Source organism: Myiozetetes cayanensis, unplaced genomic scaffold, assembly GCF_022539395.1.
Source record: "Myiozetetes cayanensis isolate MyiCay16 unplaced genomic scaffold, myiCay2020 scf2-11, whole genome shotgun sequence".
NCBI lineage: Eukaryota > Metazoa > Chordata > Aves > Passeriformes > Tyrannidae > Myiozetetes > Myiozetetes cayanensis.
In genome coordinates this window covers 109,384,410-109,407,135 of record NW_026087411.1, presented here as the reverse complement: position 1 = coordinate 109,407,135, position 22,726 = coordinate 109,384,410, and the positions used below count along the sequence as shown (strand labels likewise).

The window sequence follows — 22,726 nt, the reverse complement described above, 5'->3', positions numbered from 1 at the left end:
CATTACAATTGGCTCCAATTTTTACTTAAATTGTTTAGTAACAATCCTAGTACTGGTGAAGGCAATGAAAGAGTTATTTAAAACTGGAAGAATGGTGTTGTGTTGCTTTCCATGTTGTAGAAAAGGCCAGACCTCTAGAAGATTCGCTGGAACTTTGGGAAGGATCTTGGAAAGGCCAGTCTCTGGATGGCAAGGAGCATGGGTAAATTTTGGCAAACTGGTAGGGCGTGTGGCACCTCCCATTGTTTGGGACTTCACGCCAGAACACGTGTCTAATCCTGACAAGATGGCACGTTGTTTAGTTGAAGGGTGTCTTTCATACGATGACCCAAACACGCAGCTCCTTGCTTTATGCTGGGGTCTAGTGACAGCTTATAGAGCTGCCATAGATCACTATCAAAAGCCTAGGACAGAGGCAAAAAGTCACCTGAAACAAATGATGCCCCTCTTGAGTCCACAGACGTCGGGATCCAGACTCAACCTGAAGTCAGCACCATCTCTATTGAGTCAACCGAGTGTGGAACACAAACTCAACCCGAAATCAGCACCGTCTCTGTTAAGCTGACTGAGTATGGAACACAGACTCAACCCGAAGTCAGTGCTGTCTCTATTAATTTGATGGAGTGTGGAACACAAACTCAACCTGAAGTTAGCTCTGTCTCCTGAGCATGGAACACAGACCCAACCTGAAGTCAGCGCCATCTCTATTAAGTTGATTGAGTGTGGGACTCAGACTCAACTTGAAGTCAGCATAGCTTCTGCTAAATCTGTTGAAACTAGAGTCCAGACCGTAGATCTCATGGACACTGGAACTCAAACTACAACATCTAATGTTAAGACTACGACAGAGATGAAGACCCAAACTACCAGCCCGAGAATCACTATTGCTCCCCTAACTAAGAAGAAGATATGGATAAGGGATACTGCAGAAGCTACAGGCCTCGTTCCACAATTAAAGCGTATAAAAGGAGAAGAGGAAGAAGAAGAAGAAGAAGAAGAAGAAGGAGCAAAAGGACTTGCCAGCCCCATGGAACCTATCCCATCCAGCTATGTAGTAGTGGACGAATGGACGGCTGCAAAAGAGGAAGAAGTAGCAGCGAGAGAAGGAGCATGCCCAAAAGAATTAGGAGCGCGTCCAAAGGAAAAGGGAGTGCACCTAAAGGAAGAAGGGGAGGCAGCACAGATGGCCAATAAACCACCAAAGCCAAGGCTGACACCCAAATATTCTCTTCCTGACTTTCCAGCGGAGGATACAGAAGAACAGTTGAGACCTTCATCCCAAAGTCTGAAGGACTACTTGCTACCTCCACCCCATGGGCTTAGACAATGGAGTAGAAGTCTATCCCTGCTACATGCTCAGTCTCTGCCTCCACGTGAGAGAGGCAGAGAGAGAGAGAAAGCGGTTCCATGTAGAAGCATCAGAAGGGAAGTGGAAATGGTTCCACCTAGGGGAGACCCTTATTCTGGAACAGCAGTTGTGTGAACGAGTGAGGTACTGCGAACAATGACCCCAGCAGAGCTCTGGGATTTATGACGGGATTACAGCTGCTGGCCTGGTGAACAAATTCTCACCTGGCTGGTATGATGTTGGGATAATGGAGCCAGAAGCCACTTGTTAGAGGGTCATGAAGCACAGCAGCTAGGATCCCTCACTCAAGGCCGTGAAATAGAACAAGAAATCGTAAGAGAGACATACAATCTCAGTCTCTGGCTCCGAATCTTCCATGCTGTGAGGGAAAAATATCCATTTAAAAAATACTTAATGAGTTCTCCGAAACAGTGGACGAGTGCAGAAGAAGGCGTCCAATACTTACGAGAATTAGCTATGCTGGAACTCATTTATTGCAACTCAGATTATTATGACTGTTTAGAACCAGAGAAGATTTCATGTACGGAGCCGATGTGGAGGCAAGTGATTAGAGGTGCCCCTGCATCATACCTCAGCTGCTTAATATCAGTATACAATCCAAAAACGGATGAACCGACTGTGGACACCATGTGTTCATGGATACAGACCCTAGCAGAAAATTTGGAAAGGTCCTCCGATGCCCGACACCAACCTACCCATCCTAGGGAAGCATTGGAGAGGCCCTACGAATATTTCAAATATGAAGACGACTGTAGGGATAGAGATGATAGAGTCTATATAAACTATAGAGTCTGTAGAGGCAGACCAATAAAATGGTTTCGACCACGATTTCGACCTCGATCTTGGTCCTGACCTCATTCCCGGTCTCCTTTCTTAGCACGCAGAAGGAGAGAAAACCCCAGATGGAGATTGCGCAATCAACTATGGTCCCATCTGTGCAGCAAAGGAGAAAACATGAAGAAGTGGGATGGTGAACCCACTTCCAAATTAGAGGCCACAGTAAGAGACTTACAAAAAAGGAAAACAACAAAAAGGTTGTCTACGTGGTTGATGCAGATGCTCTGCAACCTCTGAAACACAAAAAGATGGAGGTCCACTTTGACAATAACAAGAAGGCTTCCAAGAAGGCAAAGTCAAAGTCGGACGATGAATACTCCAATCAAGACCAATAGAAGGGCCCTGCCTTCTGCCAGGAGAAGGACAGGGACCAGGAAGATAATAGGGTTTACTGGGCTGTGTGGGTTCGATGGCCTGGCACATCAGACCCTCAGAGATACCGGGTTTTAGTGGATACTGGTGCCCAGTGTACTTTAGTGCCATCGGAGCATAAGAGCATAGAGGCTGTTTCTATTTCTGGAGTGACTGGAGGGTCTCAAGAGTTGTCAGTGGTAGAGGCCGATATGAGCTTGACAGGAGACCAATGGCAAAACCATTCCATTGTGACAGGGCCAGAAGCCCCTTGCATTCTTAGTATGGACTACCTAAAAAGAGGATACTTCAAAGACCCGAAAGGGTACCGATGGGCTTTCAGTGTAGCCACAATGATTGAAGAGAAGTCCAAGCAATTGTCTGCCCTATCTGGCCTCTCAGAAGACCCTTCTGTTGTGGGATACTCCGAGTTAAAGATCAGCAAGTGCCTATAGCCACTGCAACTGTACACAGGCGACAGTACAGGACAAACTGAGATGCTGTGATCCCCATTCACAAGATGATCAGGAAGTAAGAGAGTCAAGGGGTAGTCAGCAGAACACACTCACCCTTCAACAGCCCCATTTGGCCTGTACGTAAATGATGGAGAATGGAGACTGACTGTGGACTATCGTGGCTTGAATGAAGTCACGCCGCCATTGAGTGCTGCTGTACCAGACATGTTGGAGCTCCAGTACAAGCTGGCGTCCAAGACAGCGAAGTGGTACGCCACTATTGATATTGCTAATGCATTTTTCTCCATTCCCTTGGCAGCAGAGTGCAGGCCACAGTTTGCTTTCACCTGGAGGGGTGTGCAGTACACCTGGAATTGACTGCCCCAGGGGTGGAAGCACAGTCCAACCATTTGCCATGGGCTGATCCAGGCCACCCTAGAGAAGGGTAAGGCCCCAGAGCACCTGCAGTACATCGATGACATCATTGTATGGGGGGACACAGCAGAAGAAGTTTTCGGGAAAGGACAAATGATCATCCAGATTCTCCTCGAGGCTGGTATCGCCATCAAGAGAAATAAAGTCAAAGGACCTGCCAGAGAAATCCAGTTCCTAGGAGTGAAATGGCAAGATGGACGTCGTCAAATTCCAACAGACGTCATCAATAAGATCGTAGCAATGGCTCCGCCAACAAACAAGAAAGAAACCCAAACTTTTCTGGGAGCCATAGGCTTGCGGAGGATGCACATCCCAGAGTACAGCCAAATTGTAAGCCCTCTTTACTTTGTGACCCATAAAAAGAACAACTTCCAATGGGGTCCTGAACAACAACAAGCTTTCAGGCAAATCAAGCAAGAGATTGCATATGCCATGGCTCTTGGTCCAGTCAGGACGGGACCAGATGTAAAGAATGTACTTTACTCTACAGCCAGGGATAAAGGTCCCTCCTGGAGCCTCTGGCAAAAAGTGCCTGGTGAGACATGAGGGCGACCACTTGGTTTCTGGAGCCAAAGCTACAGAGGTTCTGAGGCCAATTACAACCCTATGGAAAAAGAAATCTTAGCGGCATATGAAGGCATACGAGCAGCCTCAGAAGTGATTGGTACCGAAACACAGCTCTTCCTGGCACCCCGATTACCAGTGCTGAGCTGGATGTTCAAGGGTAAGGTGCCCTCTACACATCATGCCACCGATGCCACGTGGAGCAAGTGGATGGCTTTGATTACGCAACGTGTCCAAATGGGAAACTCAAATCACCCTGGAATTTTAGAAATTATAACCAATTCGCCTGAAGGTGGGAACTTCAGTCTGGCGGATGAAGAAGAAGAAGAGCCAGTGAGCTGAGCTGAAGAAGCTCCGCCATATAATCAGCTGCCAGATGAAGAGACACGTTATACCCTCTTCACTGATGGTTTTTGCCTCATTGTAGGAAGGAACCGGAAGTGGAAAGTAGCTGTGTGGAGTCCTACCCAACGGGTGGCAGAAACCACTGAAGGTAAAGGCGAATTGAGTCAGTTTGCAGAACTCAAAACTGTCCAATTGGCCCTAGACATTGCAGAAAGAGAAGGATGGCCAAAGCTCTACCTCTACACTGATTGGTGGATGATAGCCAATGCCCTGTGGGGATGGCTGGACAGGTGGAAGAAAATGAATTGGAGACGTAGAGGAAAACCCATTTGGACTGTTGATTTGTGACAAGACATCGCTGCCAGAGTGAAAAAACTGAATGTGAGAGTTCGCCATGTAGATGCCCATGTGCCCAAGGATTGAGCTAACGAAGAACACACTCATAACAGACAGGCAGACCGTGCTGCACAAGTCGAGGTGTCACAAGTAGACCTGGACTGGCAGCAAAAGGGAGAGTTATTCCTAACTCGATGGGCCCATGATGCTTCAGGCCATCAGGGTTGAGATGCCACCTATAGATGGGCACGAGACCAAGGGGTGGATTTGACCATGGACACTATTTCCCAGGTTATCCATGACTCTGAAACCTGTGCTGCCATTAAACAGGCCAAAAGGTTGAAACCCCTATGAAATGGTGGACGCTGGAACAAGTATAGATACGGAGAGGCATTGCAGGTTGATTACATTACATTGCCACAGACACACCAAGGTAAACACTATGTGCTTACCATGGTGAAAGAGACTACTGGATGGTTAGAGACATATTCGGTACTACATGCAACAGCCCAGAATACCATTCTAGGTCTCGAGAAGCAGGTCCTGTAGAGACATGGCACTCCAGAGCGAATTGAGTCAGACAACGGGACTCATTTCAAGAATAATCTGGTGGCCACTTGGGCATGGGAGCATGGTATTGAATGGGTATATCACATTCCATATCATGCACCCGCTGCTAGGAAAGTTGAAAGGTGTAATGGACTGTTAAAAACAAGTCTGAAGGCACTAGGTGAGGGAACTTTCAAGAATGGGGACAAGCACTTAGCCAAGACCACCTGACTAGTTAACACTAGAGACTCTGTCAATTGAGTTGGTCCTGCCCAAGCAGAATCCCTCCACACTGTAGATGGAGACAAAATTCCAGCGATCCATCTAAGAGGTATGTTAAGGAAGGCTGTTTGGATTACTCCTCCCTCGGGCCAAGACAAACCCATTCATGGGATTGTTTTCGCTCAAGGGCGCAGAAATACCTAGTGGGTAATGAGAAAGGATGAAAAGATCCACTGTGTGCCTCAAGGAAATTTAACCTTGGGGAAAGACTAATCATGTGCTTTGAGTTGTGTTTTACAGGAAACCAGTCACCAGATGGGAAAGGCCTGAACAACTGATGCCAGTATCCAGTGATAAACCAGCCCAGACCAGAAAACCAGCCCTAAAACCAGAACTGTAATTGTCACCAAAAGGCCAAGAATCCGAACCAAGTTAATCCTGATTCTTCTACAACAAGATGAATACTCTAAAGAATGAAAAAGGACTATATACATTTATGTATATGTGTATATATGAGTGGGATATAAGCAAACGCAGAATATAGGTGTTACGTAAAAATAGTATGGAATAAGGAGTGAAGAATGTGATGGTTTTGATCTAAGCCTTCCTGGTGACCAGTTCGTAACCAAGGAAGTGGCCATGTACCCAGTATTCCATACAATTTTTACATAAACCAGAGTAGAAATAAGTTGGAGATTAGAGACTTCGCTCTCTTCTCTTCCAGCAAGGTTCGGGAACAGTGGGTCCTTGTGTTGGTCTCGCTTATCTAAAGCTGAGGCCTGCAGTGACCGCTGGCCTGCCATGTGGGAGTTCGGAGAGTACTGGCTGATTCTGCCAATCCTGCTTTTCTAAGGGAAGTGGTGAGATCTGTTTTGTTAGTTATTAGTATAGTTCTTGAGTTTGATCGGGTATACCTGTTCGGTGTCCCTTTTGTTCCCTTTTGTCCCTTTTTTCCCCTTTCCCTATCCCTTCGGGGGGTGGATCCCCTTTTACTGTGTATATAGCATCTTAACTGTATATAACTGTAATTTACGTAAATATATATATTTTTATATAAGCAGCTTGACTTTGGGTTCTTTAATTTTTTTATAGGTTTTTTTTCCTTTGCCCTAAGGGAAGAAGGGAGGGGGGAAGGGGGCTGCTATTGTGACTTTCAGGCATTTGGCAGGGAGCCAGGTCCAAACTACTCTTAATTCCTTAATGTTTAGTGAAGAGCCACATGTGGGCTCTTCACTCTTCAGTGTGGGAGGATATTGAATGAAGAATCTTTTCCAGGATTAAGTTGAAGAATTTGCAGGGAAAAGGATGAAAGTCAGCATGAGTCTCTGTGCCAGGATTCAAATCTCATCTGCTTGCAATATGAAAAGTCTTAGGGATGGGACCATGCTGGATTCCCTGCACCCTGGAATCCCCAAGAGGGACTCTGGGTTAATGCAGGACCTTGAACATCGGGACCACAGGTATCAACGAGGCCTCAGCTGATGCTCTGGTGTAACCAGGAAAAAATGAAGTCCCAAGAAATAGTTCTCTGGCTACAAGAAATAAACCCCCAGCATTGTCTCTCTTCAGGATGGTGATGCTCTTTTTTCTTAGGGACATAAATGTCATGTCACTATGTCATGTCAAGACTCATATCACATGTTTATCTTTGCATGTGTTTGGGAAGGCTCTTGCTACAGCACTGACACATGGAAATGTTTTTGTATTAGGCCTGGAGTTCATCTGAACAACAAAACATGGTACCTGCCACACTTTGCATTGAAATACATTCAGATAATCCATGGATTTTTCATAAAATTCTGGTGAGATCTTCTTTACCCTTTATTTCATATTGCCTAGAAAATGCCAGTGTCATGGCTTGGTTTGAATGCAGTCATGCAAAAATAGTGTTTCTTTTGATAGCTGATATTGTTGATGGAAGTCTGAGCATTGCCTTCAGATTTTTCATTTCCTCTCATGGCATGTACTTTATGCTCTAGTGTGAATTTTCTCTGGGTTTGCTGACAGAACAGAAAACATGGTGTAGATTTAAGGTTTGAGTTTTTTGTCTTTGTCGTTGTTGTTGTTTTCTCCTTCCTCTTTGCTTATATATTTGTGAGGAGAGTATCAGTTATTTCAATAGCAGAGGGTCTGAAGATGAACTGAAAAACCCTTTCTCAAAGTGATGTTTTCTTATTGGTATTTGCTGCTGATCTAAAGCAACACCAGCAGGAGTGTAGATTGGGATTACACTGTTAACAGAGGGATGTTGATGTCATTAAGAGCAGGAGAGGAATGCTCTGTGGAACAGCTGCTATGGAGGGAAATCGTCAGACCCTTCTATCCCACCATGGCAGTGGTTTGGAATTAGAGGAAGTTTAACATCCCTTCCAGCCTGAAAAGTAGTCCTTTAATAAGTGCATTAGGTACAGGTTGACTTTCTCCAGCTCTCCAGACTGCTTTTACTTCACTTGCTATGGAGTTTTGTTTTATTAATGTCACTCCCAAGCTATCCCTCTGCTCATCAACACTTTTCCATGGCAAAAGCATTTTTAACTGTTTCACTTCTCAGTCATGAAAACTTGGAATGTGACCTAAAGCAGATTTCCATACCCTGCCAGCACTGGGCAGCCCCTCCCATTGAGCTCTGCCATCTCTGCTGTGTCAGCTTCCCCAGACTGGGCACATCACTGCATCTCTCCATCTGGGCTGTGCACTGTGGCTGTGCTGGTGGATAACGTGTCCCCTCCAGGTCCAACTGAGTGGGGTTGGTGCACAGGGCAGTAAGACTGCGCTGGATGTCATGTTCTCAGAGTTTGCTAAGAGAAATTAGCAATTTCTATGCAATAAAAGGCACAAACCACAGTTTGTTGAAACACACTAGTTGAAACAATCAAAAAAGGTTTGAGTAGAAACAACTAGTGGAAGTATGGAGTGAACACGAATGCAACTGGGATATATTATTGAGAGAAATTAATATACTCATGAGAAGCACAAATTCAAAACCCAGGGTGAGCCTCCCACAACCGGCAAGATCTTCCGATTAGAGTTCAAGGTTTTCCTTTTGACCCAGGACATGCAAATTACACAAAAAATGAAAGCACTTATCCACATGCCAGCAAATGCCTCAAGGGTGATGACAGCCACAGATGTGGCAGCATATGAGGTGATATTGAATATCTCTGGAGATTGACAAGCTTTCATTCTGGGAGCTGGGAGCAGTGCTGTGCTGGACAAGGGAGCAGTTGCACCAATGCCAAGCGCAGGTCAGCGGCTGCTGTTCCCTGAGTGTCCCATCTGGAAAGAGGAGCTTTATAGAGCTGCTGGTGGGGGGGATTGTGGTGCCGCTCCTCTTGAGAGCAGGGCAGGTGCAGGGATGTAAATGTGCTGGGTATCCCCTCACCTGGTGTCAGTGTCCCTCTGCAGTATTTGAATGTTGGTTCAGGAGGGCTGTGTTGAGTGACAGAAAGAATGGAGATGTTTTTTTGCCGTGGGCAGTGTTGTGATTTTGTGGGGGGACACATGTTTGATCCCTGGGAGGATTCAGAATCTGGGTTCTTCTGTCTCTTGGTCACCTACACTGAACAAATTATTTTTGTCTGCAGTCATTAAAAAATATTCTTTCTTTTGATAATTGTTGGTGTTGATGGAAGGCAGAGCATTGCCTGATACTGCCTGTTCTCCTCTTTATGCTTTGCTTTGTCTTTCCTGTGCTTTTACTGACAGAATAAAAAATGTGTTAAAAGGTTGGATAGTTTTTGATAGTTTATTATTTTCCTACTTTCTTTCTTCTTCTCTCCATTAGTATATGAAAAGAATAGAAGGAATTCCTACTACAACAGGTCTGAAGGTGAACTGTCTGTGCTGGGACTGTGTTTGTACAGGGACATTAAATGAAAGTGTTACACCAGCCGGACCCTGTCGTGGCTGGGGTTTAGATTCAACCATGTCTGGAGAATCTGACAATTTAGAAAGAGTATAAGAGTGTAAATCAGAGTCTCAAATGCTGGGTTTTCAATGAAGGGAATGTGTGGCTCATGTCCTTAAAGTGCAAGGGTTAGGTTTTAATTCAAGTCCATCCCCTCCAGCACCACTCAAGAAGGGGAAGGAATCTCCCAGACTTTGTATCTATCAGCCCATGTGCATATTTTGGATGCCCTTGTGCAACCTCAAATGACATCTGACCTCTCTGTTTCTGCATCTGAGGGACACATGTATGTGGGATGTGAGAGACATGGCCAAACCCCTTCCCTCTACATAATCCTTGTCTTTCTCCTTTACTGTAGAAAATCCCTGATGGTTAGCCTTGATTTGCTAGCTACTTAGGCTCTTAGATGCCCCATTTCTTCTGGGCAAATCCATTTAATCCATAACTCAACTTCAATGCTCAGAAGGTCACAGTTTTTTCAGAATACAGTCCTGGGAAAGAGAATAAAAATCTCCTCTGGGCAGGTGTTATGAACTTTTTATGGAAATGTTAATTCAACCCCAAATCCTGTTTAGACACAGAAGGAGGCCTGGAATGTTCTGAAGAGGCATTAGTTATTTATTTGGTAGTTTCTGGGGAGTTGTTGTTTAAAGAGATGGGTTGGTAGCAAGGCAGTGTTTTAGACCGTGTTTGGAAAAGGGACAAAACAGACTTGACTTGGGGAAAATTACCTGAATTTATTGCCTATTGAAAAGAGAGTAGGAGGAAGAGGAATAAACACAAAATTAGAACACCTGGTCTCCACCCTCCAATCATCCAAGCCTCAACTCATTCTCAGATTCTCTAAATCCTCATCCCTCCCAGCAGCACAATGGGATGGGCAATGGGGGTGACAGTCAGATCATAACAAGTTGTTTGCTTCAGTCCGAGCACCCCGTACATCTGCCCGTGGGTCACTGCCAGTTGACAGCAGGAATTTATTCCAGGTTGCACGATGCACACAAACAAGAAAGAGCAGAGCAGGAGAGCAGTCCCACAGAGCGGGACTTTGAAGGATATATTCTGAACATCTGTATCATCTACGCTGGTAGGAGAGTTGCACTGGAAATTAATTGACTTGTTTGCTCTAAAGAAATAGTCACATTTTGCAAAGGCTCCAGCTTTTGTTCCTGTGTCTACTTCATGCAAAACTTGCATTTCATATAGGATAGAATCTTTAGCAGTGTCTTTTCCAGATTGGGATTGCTGAAAATTACAATAAGGGAATGAAAAGACGGAAAAGCATACTGAAATACATAAAAAAGAAACACCAGGTGATTTTGCCTCTTCATTACATAAATCATTGTCAAGACAAAAAATACAAAGTTGATGCTGTACATTATGAAAAAGGAGAGAATGCATTTCATGGCTTTGATGTGGGCATCCGTGCTGAGGTCCTTCATGCAGTTTGTCTGCATGTTGCGTTTGTGTCTCCAGAGGGAAAAGAGAAGCAGAAGGGCAGAAAAGATGACTGCTGTGAATGGAGTGGCAAATCCAAAGCCAAGGATAACACAAAAGTGGAGAAAATGTTCCTCTATTCTGATCCTTCCTTTCCAAATACATCCTTGGCAGGTGAAATTGAGGTTTTTACAGAAAGCTTTATCAGTGACATCGTAGACAACGGTTCCGATAACCAGGGAGAAAAACACTGACCCCAGCAAGAGCCAGGGCACCATCTTGTCAACTTTTACTTTCAGGTAGATGAAGAAGCTGTTCCTGAAAGTGGCAATTTTTATACAATAAAAGACAGAAAGACAGGCTGAAACCCACAAGCTGAAAAAATTAAGAAAGTTCTGAGCACTATTACTTAGCAGAAATATGGGGTAAACATGAAGATAATTGGGGTAAATTAGTGAGAGAAAGAAATGTATCCATGAAATGCACAAACACCAAAACCTGGAGGATGCCAGTAGCAGCAAGATCTTCTCATTAGAGTTCAAGGTTTTCTTTCTCACCCAGGACATGCAAATCACAGAAACAATGAAAGCATTTATCCACATGCCAGCAAACGCCTGGAGAGTGCCGATGGCCACAGATGTGACAGCATATGAGGTGATATTGGATATCTCTGAAGAGTGACAAGCTTCCATCCTGGGAGCTGGGAGCAGTGCTGTGCTGGACAAGGGAGCTGTTGCACCAATGCCAAGCGCAGGTCAGCGGCTGCTGTTCCCTGAGTGTCCCGTCTGGAAAGAGGAGCTTTATAGAGCTGCTGGTGGGGGGGATTGTGGTGCCGCTCCTCTTGAGAGCAGGGCAGGTGCAGGGATGTAAATGTGCTGGGTATCCCCTTACCTGGTGTCAGTGTCCCTCTGCAGTATTTGAATGTTGGTTCAGGAGGGCTGTGTTGAGTGACACAAAGAGTGCAGATGTTTTTTTTCAGAGTTCAGTGTTGTGATTCTGTGACTGACCCTTGTTTGATCCCTGTCAGGCTTTATGACCTGGGTTCTTCTGTTCCTTGACCAGCAGTGATGTTCTTGGTGAGCAGAGTTTGCTCTCAGCAGAGTACAGTCAGGGGAGTCACTGTGCTCTTTCATCCAGGAGTCCTGGAGCTGCACATTTTATTTGAACTGTTGTAACTGGAGTTCCTTATGATCCTTCACAGGCATTGAAATCCATGAAAGTTTTCTCCATGGTAATGCCTTTCATGAAGAACCACATAGTGGGTGGAGGGGTTGTTGAAGGAGAATCTCTTTTCCAGAAGCTCAATTTAAAGCATATGAGGGAAGAGGTTAAAAATAATTAAGAGTCCCTGTGCAAGGGTTCAATCTCATCTGCTACAAATCTGAAAAGTTTTGGGGGTGGGACCATGCTGAATTCCCCCTCATCTAAAAACCCTCAAGCTTCCAAATGAATTTAGGTCCTGAAAGGTCAGGGGTTTTTTAACAGGCAGGGTCTGCTAAGCTCTGTAGGTCATGGAGTGCCCTTGGATTCTTGGTTAATACAGGACCTTGGGACCACAGGTACCAAGGAGGCCTCGGCTGATGTTGTGGTGTAACCAGAAAATATTGAAATCAGAGCAAATGGTTCTGGGGTTACAAGAAATAAATCACCAGCAATTTCTCTTCAGAATGATGATGCCCTTATTTTCTGGGGAACAGAAATGCAATCACTGTGTCACATGAATATTCTTATCACGCACTCCTATTTGCCTAGCAGTTTTTGTGAAGGCCCTTGTACAGCACTGACAGATGCAAATGTTTTTAGAGAAGGCCTGGATTTCATCTCAAGAACAAAACACAGTACCTGCCACGCATTCCCTTTAAATCCATTCAGATAGTCACGGGATTGTCATAAAAATGCAAGTGAGATCTTCACCTCCCTTTTTCTTTTATATTTCCTAGAAAATATCAGAGTATTGTCATGAAAGAATTTTATTTTTCTTGTTCTGTTCTGTGCTTCAGTCTGGTGTGAGTTAACTTGGACTTCTGAGGGGAAGACTTTGACCTCTTAAGGACAATGTTTATGTCGGGAGAGTCCCTTCAGGGGGAGGGGCAGTCCTGAAGGGCAAAACAGTCTAGGTTGTCTGGACATCCTTCAAGGAGGACATCTTGAATGTGCTGGAGCAGGATAGCCCCACATGTTGAAAAACGAGATGTCAGGGAAGAAGAGCAGCCTGACTGAACATGGAAGTTTTGCTGGAACTCAGGAAAAAAAGGAAATGACAAGGTTTTGATGGAGGCTCAGGAAAATCAGGATGACTGCAAGGGTGTCACTAGGTTATGCAGGAAGAAAGTAAGACAAAAGCCCAACTACAACTTAGTTTGGCCACTGCTGTAAGAGATAACAGGAATTGTTTTTACATGTCCACTAACAAGGAAAGGAGGGCTGAGCAGAATCTTCATCCTTTTTTTGGATTTGAGGTGAAATATTACCACAAAGGATGAAGAGAAGGCTGAGGTACTTATTGCCTTCTTTGCCTCAATCTGTAAAAGTCAGAGCAGTTGTCCTAAGGGTACTGAATCATCTTAGCTGGAAATCAGAGATAAGGAATGGAATGAAGCCCCCCTAAACCAGGAAGTATCTAGTGACCTGATGTGCCACCTACACACTCCCAAGTCTCTGGTGCCAGATGGGATCCACCCAAGGGTACTGAGGAAGCTGGTGGAAGAGGTCACCAAGACATTCTCCACCGTTTATCCCAGGTCCTGGCTAACCAGGGAGGTGTCAAAAGCCCAGAGCTTGGCAGTACCACGGCCAGGGTTTGGGCTCAGCTCTGTGTGGGGAATGTGGTACCTTATAAAAAACCTACTGGTAAAAAGTCAGACTCTCAAATGCTGGGTTTTCAAAGCATGGATAGTGTGAAACAGGCACTTGAAATAGAGGTGTCAGCTTTTAATTCAAATCCATCCCCTCCAGCACCACTCAAGAAGGGGAAGGAGTATCCCAGGCTTTGTATCTACCAGCCCATGTGCACATTTTGGATGCCCTTGTGCATCTCAAAGAGCACCAGACTGCTGTGTTTCTGTACTGGATGGACACACAGATGTACTGGGATCTGAGAGACATTGCACACCAATTGAATTGCTTCCATCTGAGCTTAGCTCAGGCTGAACATCTTCCCAATGCACAATCCTTGTCTTTCTCCTTCATGATGGGAAATCCCAGATGAGCAGCCTTGCTAACTACTTAGGCTCTTGGTTGCCCAATTTCTTCTGGGCAAACCCATTCCATTTATAACTGAACTTTAATCTTCAGAAGGTCACAATTGAAGAATACAGTCCTGGGAAAGAGACTAAAAATGTCCTCTGGGCAGGTGTTTTGAACTTTTTATGGAAAAAGAGAGATTGTGTTTGGAAAAGGCAATATTACAGTGGTTGAGAGGTTGCTCTGGACTAAATGGTTCTTTCTCTCATTTCATGAGGAGAGAGGAAGGTTTTTGACAGTAGTATTTCCCCACCTCCCACCAGAGCCTTTCACTGCTGGGACTGAAGCCCCTTTGCAGGGGCAGCTCCTGTGAGCCCATGGCTGACCGGCTTGAGCCCCTACACAGACCACACCTACAGAGACACACCCCCAGAGTCCTTACCAGCTCCACACTGGGTTTTCCATAGCAGAGTCTCAGGCATCTGGATCTTTAAAATAATTTAATCATGGCACAGAAGCAGCACGAGCTGAGCGCCACTGAGAAGGGACCCCCAACAACCAAATCCCTGGATTTTGCACCCTTCCAGTCTATGCACATGATAGCCTGGGGTCTTGGCTCCATGCCTGGGGCTCCTGCCTTTTCCTGCCACCCAGAGCACAACTTGCAGCTCTCACTGTAGCTGCACACTGAGCTGCCTGCACTGAATGTATTCCTCAACTATTTCATGTTTAGTTGACCTGCTACAGTGGGGTGACCTTGGGCACACACTCAGTTGCTCCTAATTTGCACGAAGATGCAGTGGAAAATAAGATAGAAACCTCATGGGCTGATATAAATACAGAGACATCACTCACCAGTTACTGTCACGGACACAACAGACTCAAGTAGGGAAAAATGAATTTATTGCCATTTGAAAATAGAGTAGAGTGATGAGGAACAAAAACTAAACTAGTACCCCTTGCTCCACCCCCATTCATTCCAGGCTCAACTTCACTCCTCCAATCCCAGAGTCTCTACCTCCTCCCCTACAGCAATGCAGGGGAACAGAAAATGGGGTTTGCAGTCACATCATAATGAGCTGTCTCTACACCTTCCTCCTCACATTCTTCTGTTCCAGCGTGGGTCCGTCCCATGGGCTGCAGTCCTTCTGACTGCACCCAGCTATTCCATGGAGTCATCCTGTGGGCTGAAGGTGGATCTCAGCTCCCCCATGGACTTCCATGCATTGCAGAGGCACAGCTGCCTCACCATGGTCCTCTCCAGGGGCTGCAGGGGAACGTCTGCTCTGGCACCTGGAGCAACCCCTCCCCTTCCTTCACTGTCCCTGTTGCTGCAGGACTGTTTCTCACAATTGCCAGGCCAGTTTTTTGCACTTTTTAAACTGTCTTTTCACAGAGGAGCCACGACCACCACTGATGGGCTGAGCTGTGTCCTGCAGCGGGTCCTTTGGTTTGCCTTGAAGTGGCTTTCCCTGGCACAGGGCAGCCTTGACCTTGCCTCACTGAGACCCCCACCAGGCCCCAGCTGCCAGCACATGGCCCAAGCACCTTGTACATCTGCCTGTGGGTCACTGTGAGATGACAGCAGGACTTTATTCCGTGCTGCACCATGCACAGATCCCACTTTCCCAGGTGTTTTACTGAGACAGGCTCCACTGGGAAGAGCTGATCTCACCTACAAGTGAAAGCAGAGCAGGAGAGAATCACTCAGGGCAGGGCAATCCTGTTCTTGCAGGAAGTGGGACAGAGAGGACACTCAGGGCTGGTGTGGGAAGTGGGCTCTGCACCCACCTGTGCACCCCACGGCCATCCCTGCATGGCTGTTTGTGCGTCAGTGACCACCCCTGGAGAGTGACAGGGATCAACATGTTCACACCTCAGTTATCAACCCCTGCCAGGCAGTGACACAGCTCATCATCTTACACGAGAAGAGGGCCACAGCAGCAAGAAATGTAAACTAAAACAGAGATAAACCTGTTGTTTAGTTCAGTCATTTCAATCAGCAAGTGCCAAAGCATTTGTAGCAAGTTTGCAGAGTCATTATTGCCCTTTTGCATCCAGGCCATGCACCAGCTCAAAATGAAGTTCTTATAGACAATAATTCAGCCCCAAAAGTATCTAAACTAAACTATATGAATAATGAATCATTTAACTCACAATAATTTAGTTCAAAGAATTTGAATGCAGTTTCCTTAGCTTAGATGGGGAAGAGGGAAGTATCATCTACACTGCCTGGAGAGTTGCATTAGAGATTAAGGGACTTGTTTACTACAGTGAAGGGTCAACATTTTGCATGGGTTCCAGCTTTAGTTACAGTTCCTACTTCATGCAAACCATGCACTTCACACAGGGCAGAATCCTTAACAGTGTCTTTTCCAGACTGGGGTTGCTGAAAATCAGAATGAGGGAATGAACACCTGGAAAAACATACATAAATACATAAATCATAGACATCAGGTGAGTTTCCTCCTTTGTAGAATAAATCATTCCTACAACCAAACATATAAAGTTGATGCTGTACATTATGGAAAAGGAGAGAACAGATTTCATGGCTTTGATGTGGGCATCCATGCTGAGGTCCTTCATGGAGTTTGTTTGCATGTTGCATTTGTGTCTCCAGAGGGAAAAGAGAAGCAGAAGGGCAGAAGAGATGACTGCTGTGAATGAAGTGGCATATCCAAAGCCAGTGATAAAATAAAAAGTGAACAAATGTTCATCTGTCTTGATTTGCAGTTTCCAAAACTGTCCTTGCCTGGTGGAATTGTTACAATGCGGTTTATTAGTGAAATCATAGACAAGGATTCCATTTACCAGGGAGAAAAGCACAGACCCCAACAAGAGCCAGGGCACAATCCTGTCAACTTTTACTTTCAGGTAGATGAAGAAGCTGTTCCTGAAAGTGGCAATTTTTATACAGTAAAAGACACAAAGACAGGCTGAAACCCAAAAGTTGGAACAAGTGACAAAGCTCTGAGTACTACTAAGTAGTGGATATATGGGGTGAACATGAAGGTAGTTGGGATAAATGATTGAAAGAAAGGAGTATACCCATGAGATGCACAAATACCAAAACCTGGAGAATCCCACAGCCAGCAAGATCTTATCATAAGACTTCAAGGTTTTCTTTCTCACCCAGGTCATGCAAATCACAGAAACAATGAAAGCATTTATCCACATGCCAGTAAACGTCTCGACGGTCATGATGACCACAACTGTGGCATCATATGAAGTGACATTGAATTGCTCTGAAGAGTGACAAGTTTCCATCCTGGGAGCTGGGAGCAGTGCTGTGCTGGACAAGGGAGCTGTTGCACCAATGCCAAGCGCAGGTCAGCGGCTGCTGTTCCCTGAGTGTCCCGTCTGGAAAGAGGAGCTTTATAGAGCTGCTGGTGGGGGGGATTGTGGTGCCGCTCCCCTTGAGAGCAGGGCAGGTGCAGGGATGTAAATGTGCTGGGTGTCCCCTTACCTGGTGTCAGTGTCACTCTGCAGGATTTGAATGTTGGTTCAGGAGGGCTGTGTTGAGTGACACGAAGATGTTTTTGTGCAGAGGTCAGTGTTGTGATTCTGTGATTGACCCTTGTTTGATCCCTGTCTGGTTTCAAGACTGGATTCTTCTGTCCCTTGGTCACCAATAGGGTTCATTCAGAGTGGGGGAGAAATGCCTCACCTACAACATTGGGGCAGTTTTGGGCACCACAATATAAGAAAGATATTAAGCCACTAGAGAATTCCAGTAGGTTGATGAAGGGCCTTGAGGGGAAGCCTTATGAGAAGCTGAGATCACTCCTCTGTTCAGCTGGAGAAGAGACTGAGGGGAGACCTCATGGCAGTTACAACGAGGGAAGAGGGGAGGCAGACACTGTGTCTTCTCTGTGGGGATAAGTGACAGGACCCAAGGGAATGGCCTGAAGTGTCAGGGCAGGTGTAGTTTGGACATTAGAAAAAAGTTTTTTACCCAGAGAGTGGTTGGGCACTGAGCAGGCTCCCCAGGAAAGTGTTCACAGCACCAAGCCCTACAGTGTTCAAGAAGTGTTTGGGTGATACTCTCAGGCACAGGGTGTGACTCTTGGGGATGGTCCTGTGCAGGGCCAGGAGTTGGACTCAATGATCTTTGTTGGTCCCTTCCAACTCAAAATATTCTATGATTCTGTGAACAATTATTTATCTGAGTCACATTTTCTTACTTGTATGTGGTGCTGATCTAAATTGACATCATCGAGGTGTAGATTTGGATTACTCTGTTAACATAAGTATGTTGATACCATTAAGAGCTGGAGAGGAATGCTCTGAGAAACAGCTGCTATGGAGGGAAATGTCCTGACCCTTCTATCCCACCATGGCAGGGTCCCTTCCAACCTGAAAAGTAGCCCTGTATAAATTGCATTAGGTACAGGCAGATTTTGTTCATCTCTCCAGACTACTTTTATTTGGTTTACTATTAAGTTTTGTTATAATAATGTCACTCCTAAGCTGCTCATCATCCCTCTGCTCATCAACACTTCCCATGGCAAAAGCATTTTTAACTGTTTCACTTCTCAATCATGAAAACTTGGCATGTGACCCAAAGCAGTTTTCCATACCCTACCAGCACTGGGCAGCCCCTCCCAGTGACCTCTGCCATCTCTGCTGTGTCAGCTTCCCCAGGCTGGGCACATCACTGCATCTCTCCATCTGGGCTGTGCACTGTGGCTGTGCTGGTGGATAACGTGTCCCCTCCAGGTCCAGCTGAGTGGGGCTGGTGCACAGGGCACTGATGCTGTGCTGAGTGTCAAGTTCTCAGGGCTTTCATGGAGATGGCAGAAGGTATCTGCAGTGTGGTTTGCTGGGGCTGCCTTGTTTTGTGTGGTGCCATTGGCAGGGTGCTGGTTTTGCCTGCTGATTGTTGTGGTATGTGAGGTTGTGAGGGATGATGTTGCATGGGATGTAGGGAATCAGATGGGTCTACCAGGATCTTGTGAAATCAGTTGGGACTGTCATGTTATGGGATGAAGTGCACAAGCAACAGCAGGAAGAGAAGGGAGGTGTGGTGGTGCCTGTCCTTCAAGGCCTTTCAGTGGGGAGATGTGTGCAGCTGAGATTTTTAAGATCTACCTCAGGACCTGAGCTGGTGAGAGAAATGACCAGTTCAGGTTCTGCTCTGTTCATGCTGGAACTATTTCATGTTTAGAGGACCTGCTGTGGAGGGTTGACCTTGGGCAGCTGCCAGCCCCCACCCAGCTGCTCCTTCAAACTCACCCATACACAGGGCAGGCATGGAACATACGATGGAAAAGCTCATGGGTCAAGATAAAAGAAAGGAGATCACTCACTCATTTGTTATTTTGTCATGACAAAACAGACTTGAATTGGAAAAATGAATTTAATTTATTGCCTATTGAAAACAGAGTAGGATGATGAGGAACAAACACAAAACTAGAAACCGATGTCTCCAATCCCCCATTCATCCCAGACTCAGATCAACTCCACTCTGTCATTTCCAGCTTCTCCACCTCCTCCCCATCAGCAGCACAGGGGGAAGGAGAATGGGGGTTGCAGTCAGTTCATAAAATGTGCTGTCTTCTCCACTCCTTCCTCCTCATGCTCTTCCCCTGATCCGACACAAATCCTATTTCCTGGGTATTTTACTGGGCCAGTGTCCTTTAGTCATTCAGTCATCCACAAGTAAAAGCAGGCCAGGAGAGCAGTCACACAGCACGAGGCAATCCTGTTCTTGCAGGAAGTGGGACAGAGAGGACACTCAGGGCTGGTGTGGGAAGTGGGCTCTGCACCCACCTGTGCACCCCACGGCCATTCCTGCATCGCTGTTTGTGCGTCAGTGACCACCCCTGGAGAGTGACAGGGATCAACATGTTCACACCTCAGTTATCAACCCCTGCCAGACAGTGATACAGCTCATCATCTTACACTAGAACAGGGCCACAGCAGCTAGAAATGTAAACTAAAATAGAGCTAAACCTGTTGTTTAGTTCAGTCATTTCAATCAGCAAGTGCCAAAGCATTAGTGGCAGGTTTGCAGTGTCATTATTGCCCTTTTGCATCCAGCCCATGTATCAGTTTTGCATATTTTTCTGTTACCTTAAGAGCATAGTTTGGCAGAAGATAAACTCCCTTGCGTTCCTGTTGGTCCTCAGAGATCGAAGGGCCTGGGTGTGGCAGGTCTTAATTTCTGATTATAGCCTTCAGCACTGTAAACCTTGTCACATTCAGTAAGAACTTTCATGATCACAGTTTCACAAATAATGGATTTTATTGCAGAAATACAAATTTGGAATTGCCATTGATAAATGCAGTTACTGAATTAACACTAAATATGTAAAAAAAAAAAAAAAAAAAAAGAAAAGAAAAAAGAACAACAATTGGTATTTCATTAAACTTTACCATCAGTTAAGCCTACAAACCCAACTTCACCAGGGCACAATCTGACATAGCTGGAGGAGCAAATCTTACCAAAGAGGCGTCCCTGCTTTTGAGGGGGAGAGTGAAGCAATCCCATTGACCTGTCTACAGAGAGGGGTCATATTCTCAGCCTTTGCCATGGAGGATTTCAAAGGCAAAATTTATACTTTTGGGAGAAGTGGAGGCGAGACTGAGGTCATGCATGGTAGGGACCAGCCATCTTATATATAAATAAGAGTTATCAAGAGTTTTGATTACAAAGAAGGCTGAAGGGGGCACAAGGGCTGAACAGAGCAGTGTTACTATCACTCCATCTTCTGTCTGGCTCAGGCAGAGGTCAGGGGCCTCTGCTGGATAATCTATCATCCCATCAGCAGACTATCATGCACACATTGATCCCTTCACCATATATCTCAGGAATTTATGCCTCATTCCTACCATAAAGGCTAAATGACTTTGTTAATAACAATACTATAACTCAAAGATTTTTCTAAATCAAATCAATAATTTAGCTCAAAAATGTGAATGAAGTTTGCTTAAAGTAGATGAGGAAGAGTGAACATTTGTGTCATCTGCAATGGCTGGAAAGTCCCTTTAGAGATTAAATGACCTGGTCTCTATAGGGAAAGATCCAAATTTTTCAAAGGCTCCAGCTTTTTTTACACTTCCTACCTCATGCAAACCTTACACTTTACACAGGGCAGAATCCTTAGCAGTGTGTTTTTCAGTTTGGGATTGCTGAAAATCAGAACAAGGGAATGAATACCTGGAAAAGCATACAGAAATACATAATTAAGAAATTTCACAGGACTTTCCTTCTCTGTGGCATAAATCATATTGAAGATCAAACATGCGAAGTTGATGCTGTACATTACAAAGAAGGAGAGAATGGATTTCATGGCTTTGATGTGGGCATCCATGCTGAGGTCCTTCATGGAGTTTGTCTGCATGTTGCGTTTGTGTCTCCAGAGGGAAAAGAGAAGCAGAAGGGCAGAAAAGATGACTGCCATGAATGAAGTAGCATACCCAAAGTCAGCGATGAAATAAATATGGAAAAAATGTTCCTGAATTTTGATACTTTCCTTCAAAAAATTTACTGGACAGGTGGAATTGCGGTCCTTACTGTGCAGTTTTCCAGCAATATCATAGGCAAGGATACTGATAGTCAAGGCAAAAAGCACTGACCCCAACAAGAGCCAGGGCACCATCCTGTCAACTTTTACTTTCAGGTAGATGAAGAAGCTGTTCTGGAAATTGGCAATTTTTATACAATAAAAGACACAAAGACAGGCTGAAAACCACAGACTGGAATGACTGAAAAAGCTCTGAATAGATACAAATAGTTGAAGTGTGGGGTGAACATAAAGGGAATGGGGATAAATGACTGAGAGAAAGGAGTATACCCATGAGATGCACAAAAACCAAAACCTGGAGCATCCAACAACCAGCAGGATCTTCTCATTAGAGTTCAAGATTTTCTTTTTGACCCAAGACATGCAAATCACAAAAACAATGAAAGCATTTATCCACATGCCAGCAAATGCCTCAAGGGTGATGACAGCCACAGCTGTGGCATCATATGAAGTGACATTGAATTGCTCTGGAGAGTGACAAGCTTCCATCCTGGGAGCTGGGAGCAGTGCTGTGCTGGACAAGGGAGCTGTTGCACCAATGCCAAGCGCAGGTCAGTGGCTGCTGTTCCCTGAGTGTCCCGTCTGGAAAGAGGAGCTTTATAGAGCTGCTGGTGGGGGGGATTGTGGTGCCACTCCCCTTGAGAGCAGGGCAGGTGCAGGGATGTAAATGTGCTGGGTGTCCCCTTGCCTGGTGTCACTGTTGCCGCAGTATTTGAATGTTGGTTCAGGAGGGCTGTGTTGGGTGGCACAAAGAGTGGAGATGTTTTTGTGCAGAGTTCAGTGTTGTGATTCTGTGACTGACCCTTGTTTGATCCCTGTGAGAATTCAGGATCTGGTTCTTCTGTCCCTTGGTCACCTAATGTGCTCATGCAGAGCAGGGGTTTTGCTCAGCAAAGCACCATCAGGGGAGTGCAGTGTGAGTAATGAAGTCAGGGAATTCTAATGTGAAGGTCATACATGCTGATCTCCTTTACCCTTTGTGCCTTATCTCTTCCTAACAGTCTCAGCTCAGTACAGGCCAAGAGGATAAAGATATATTTTAAAATGTTCTGATCATTATCCTTGTTCTCATCTAATTTTAGGTACTATTTTAAGTTTTGAACAATTTAGGAGAAAAAACAAATAGTAAATTTGTGTAAAGTCATATGTATCTCTTCTGGTTTTACTGATCTCGAGCTGAAAGTTGACAATATGTGAGATTATGTTA

General features: G+C 45.3%; 3 protein-coding genes across 3 annotated transcripts; all 3 read right to left on the bottom strand.

The window, feature by feature from the left end:
- Positions 1-10,545: 10,545 nt before the first annotated feature.
- On the bottom strand, positions 10,546-11,499 carry LOC126640063 (taste receptor type 2 member 9-like). The gene has a single exon (XM_050315563.1). The coding sequence runs from the start codon at positions 11,497-11,499 to the stop codon at positions 10,546-10,548; it is 954 nt and encodes a 317-aa protein (XP_050171520.1).
- A 4,810-nt stretch (positions 11,500-16,309) lies between these two features.
- Positions 16,310-17,263, bottom strand: LOC126640040 (taste receptor type 2 member 9-like). The gene has a single exon (XM_050315519.1). The coding sequence runs from the start codon at positions 17,255-17,257 to the stop codon at positions 16,310-16,312; it is 948 nt and encodes a 315-aa protein (XP_050171476.1). The 5' UTR covers positions 17,258-17,263.
- A 3,791-nt stretch (positions 17,264-21,054) lies between these two features.
- Positions 21,055-22,014, bottom strand: LOC126640019 (taste receptor type 2 member 40-like). The gene has a single exon (XM_050315464.1). The coding sequence runs from the start codon at positions 22,006-22,008 to the stop codon at positions 21,055-21,057; it is 954 nt and encodes a 317-aa protein (XP_050171421.1). The 5' UTR covers positions 22,009-22,014.
- Between the last annotated feature and the right edge of the window lie 712 nt (positions 22,015-22,726).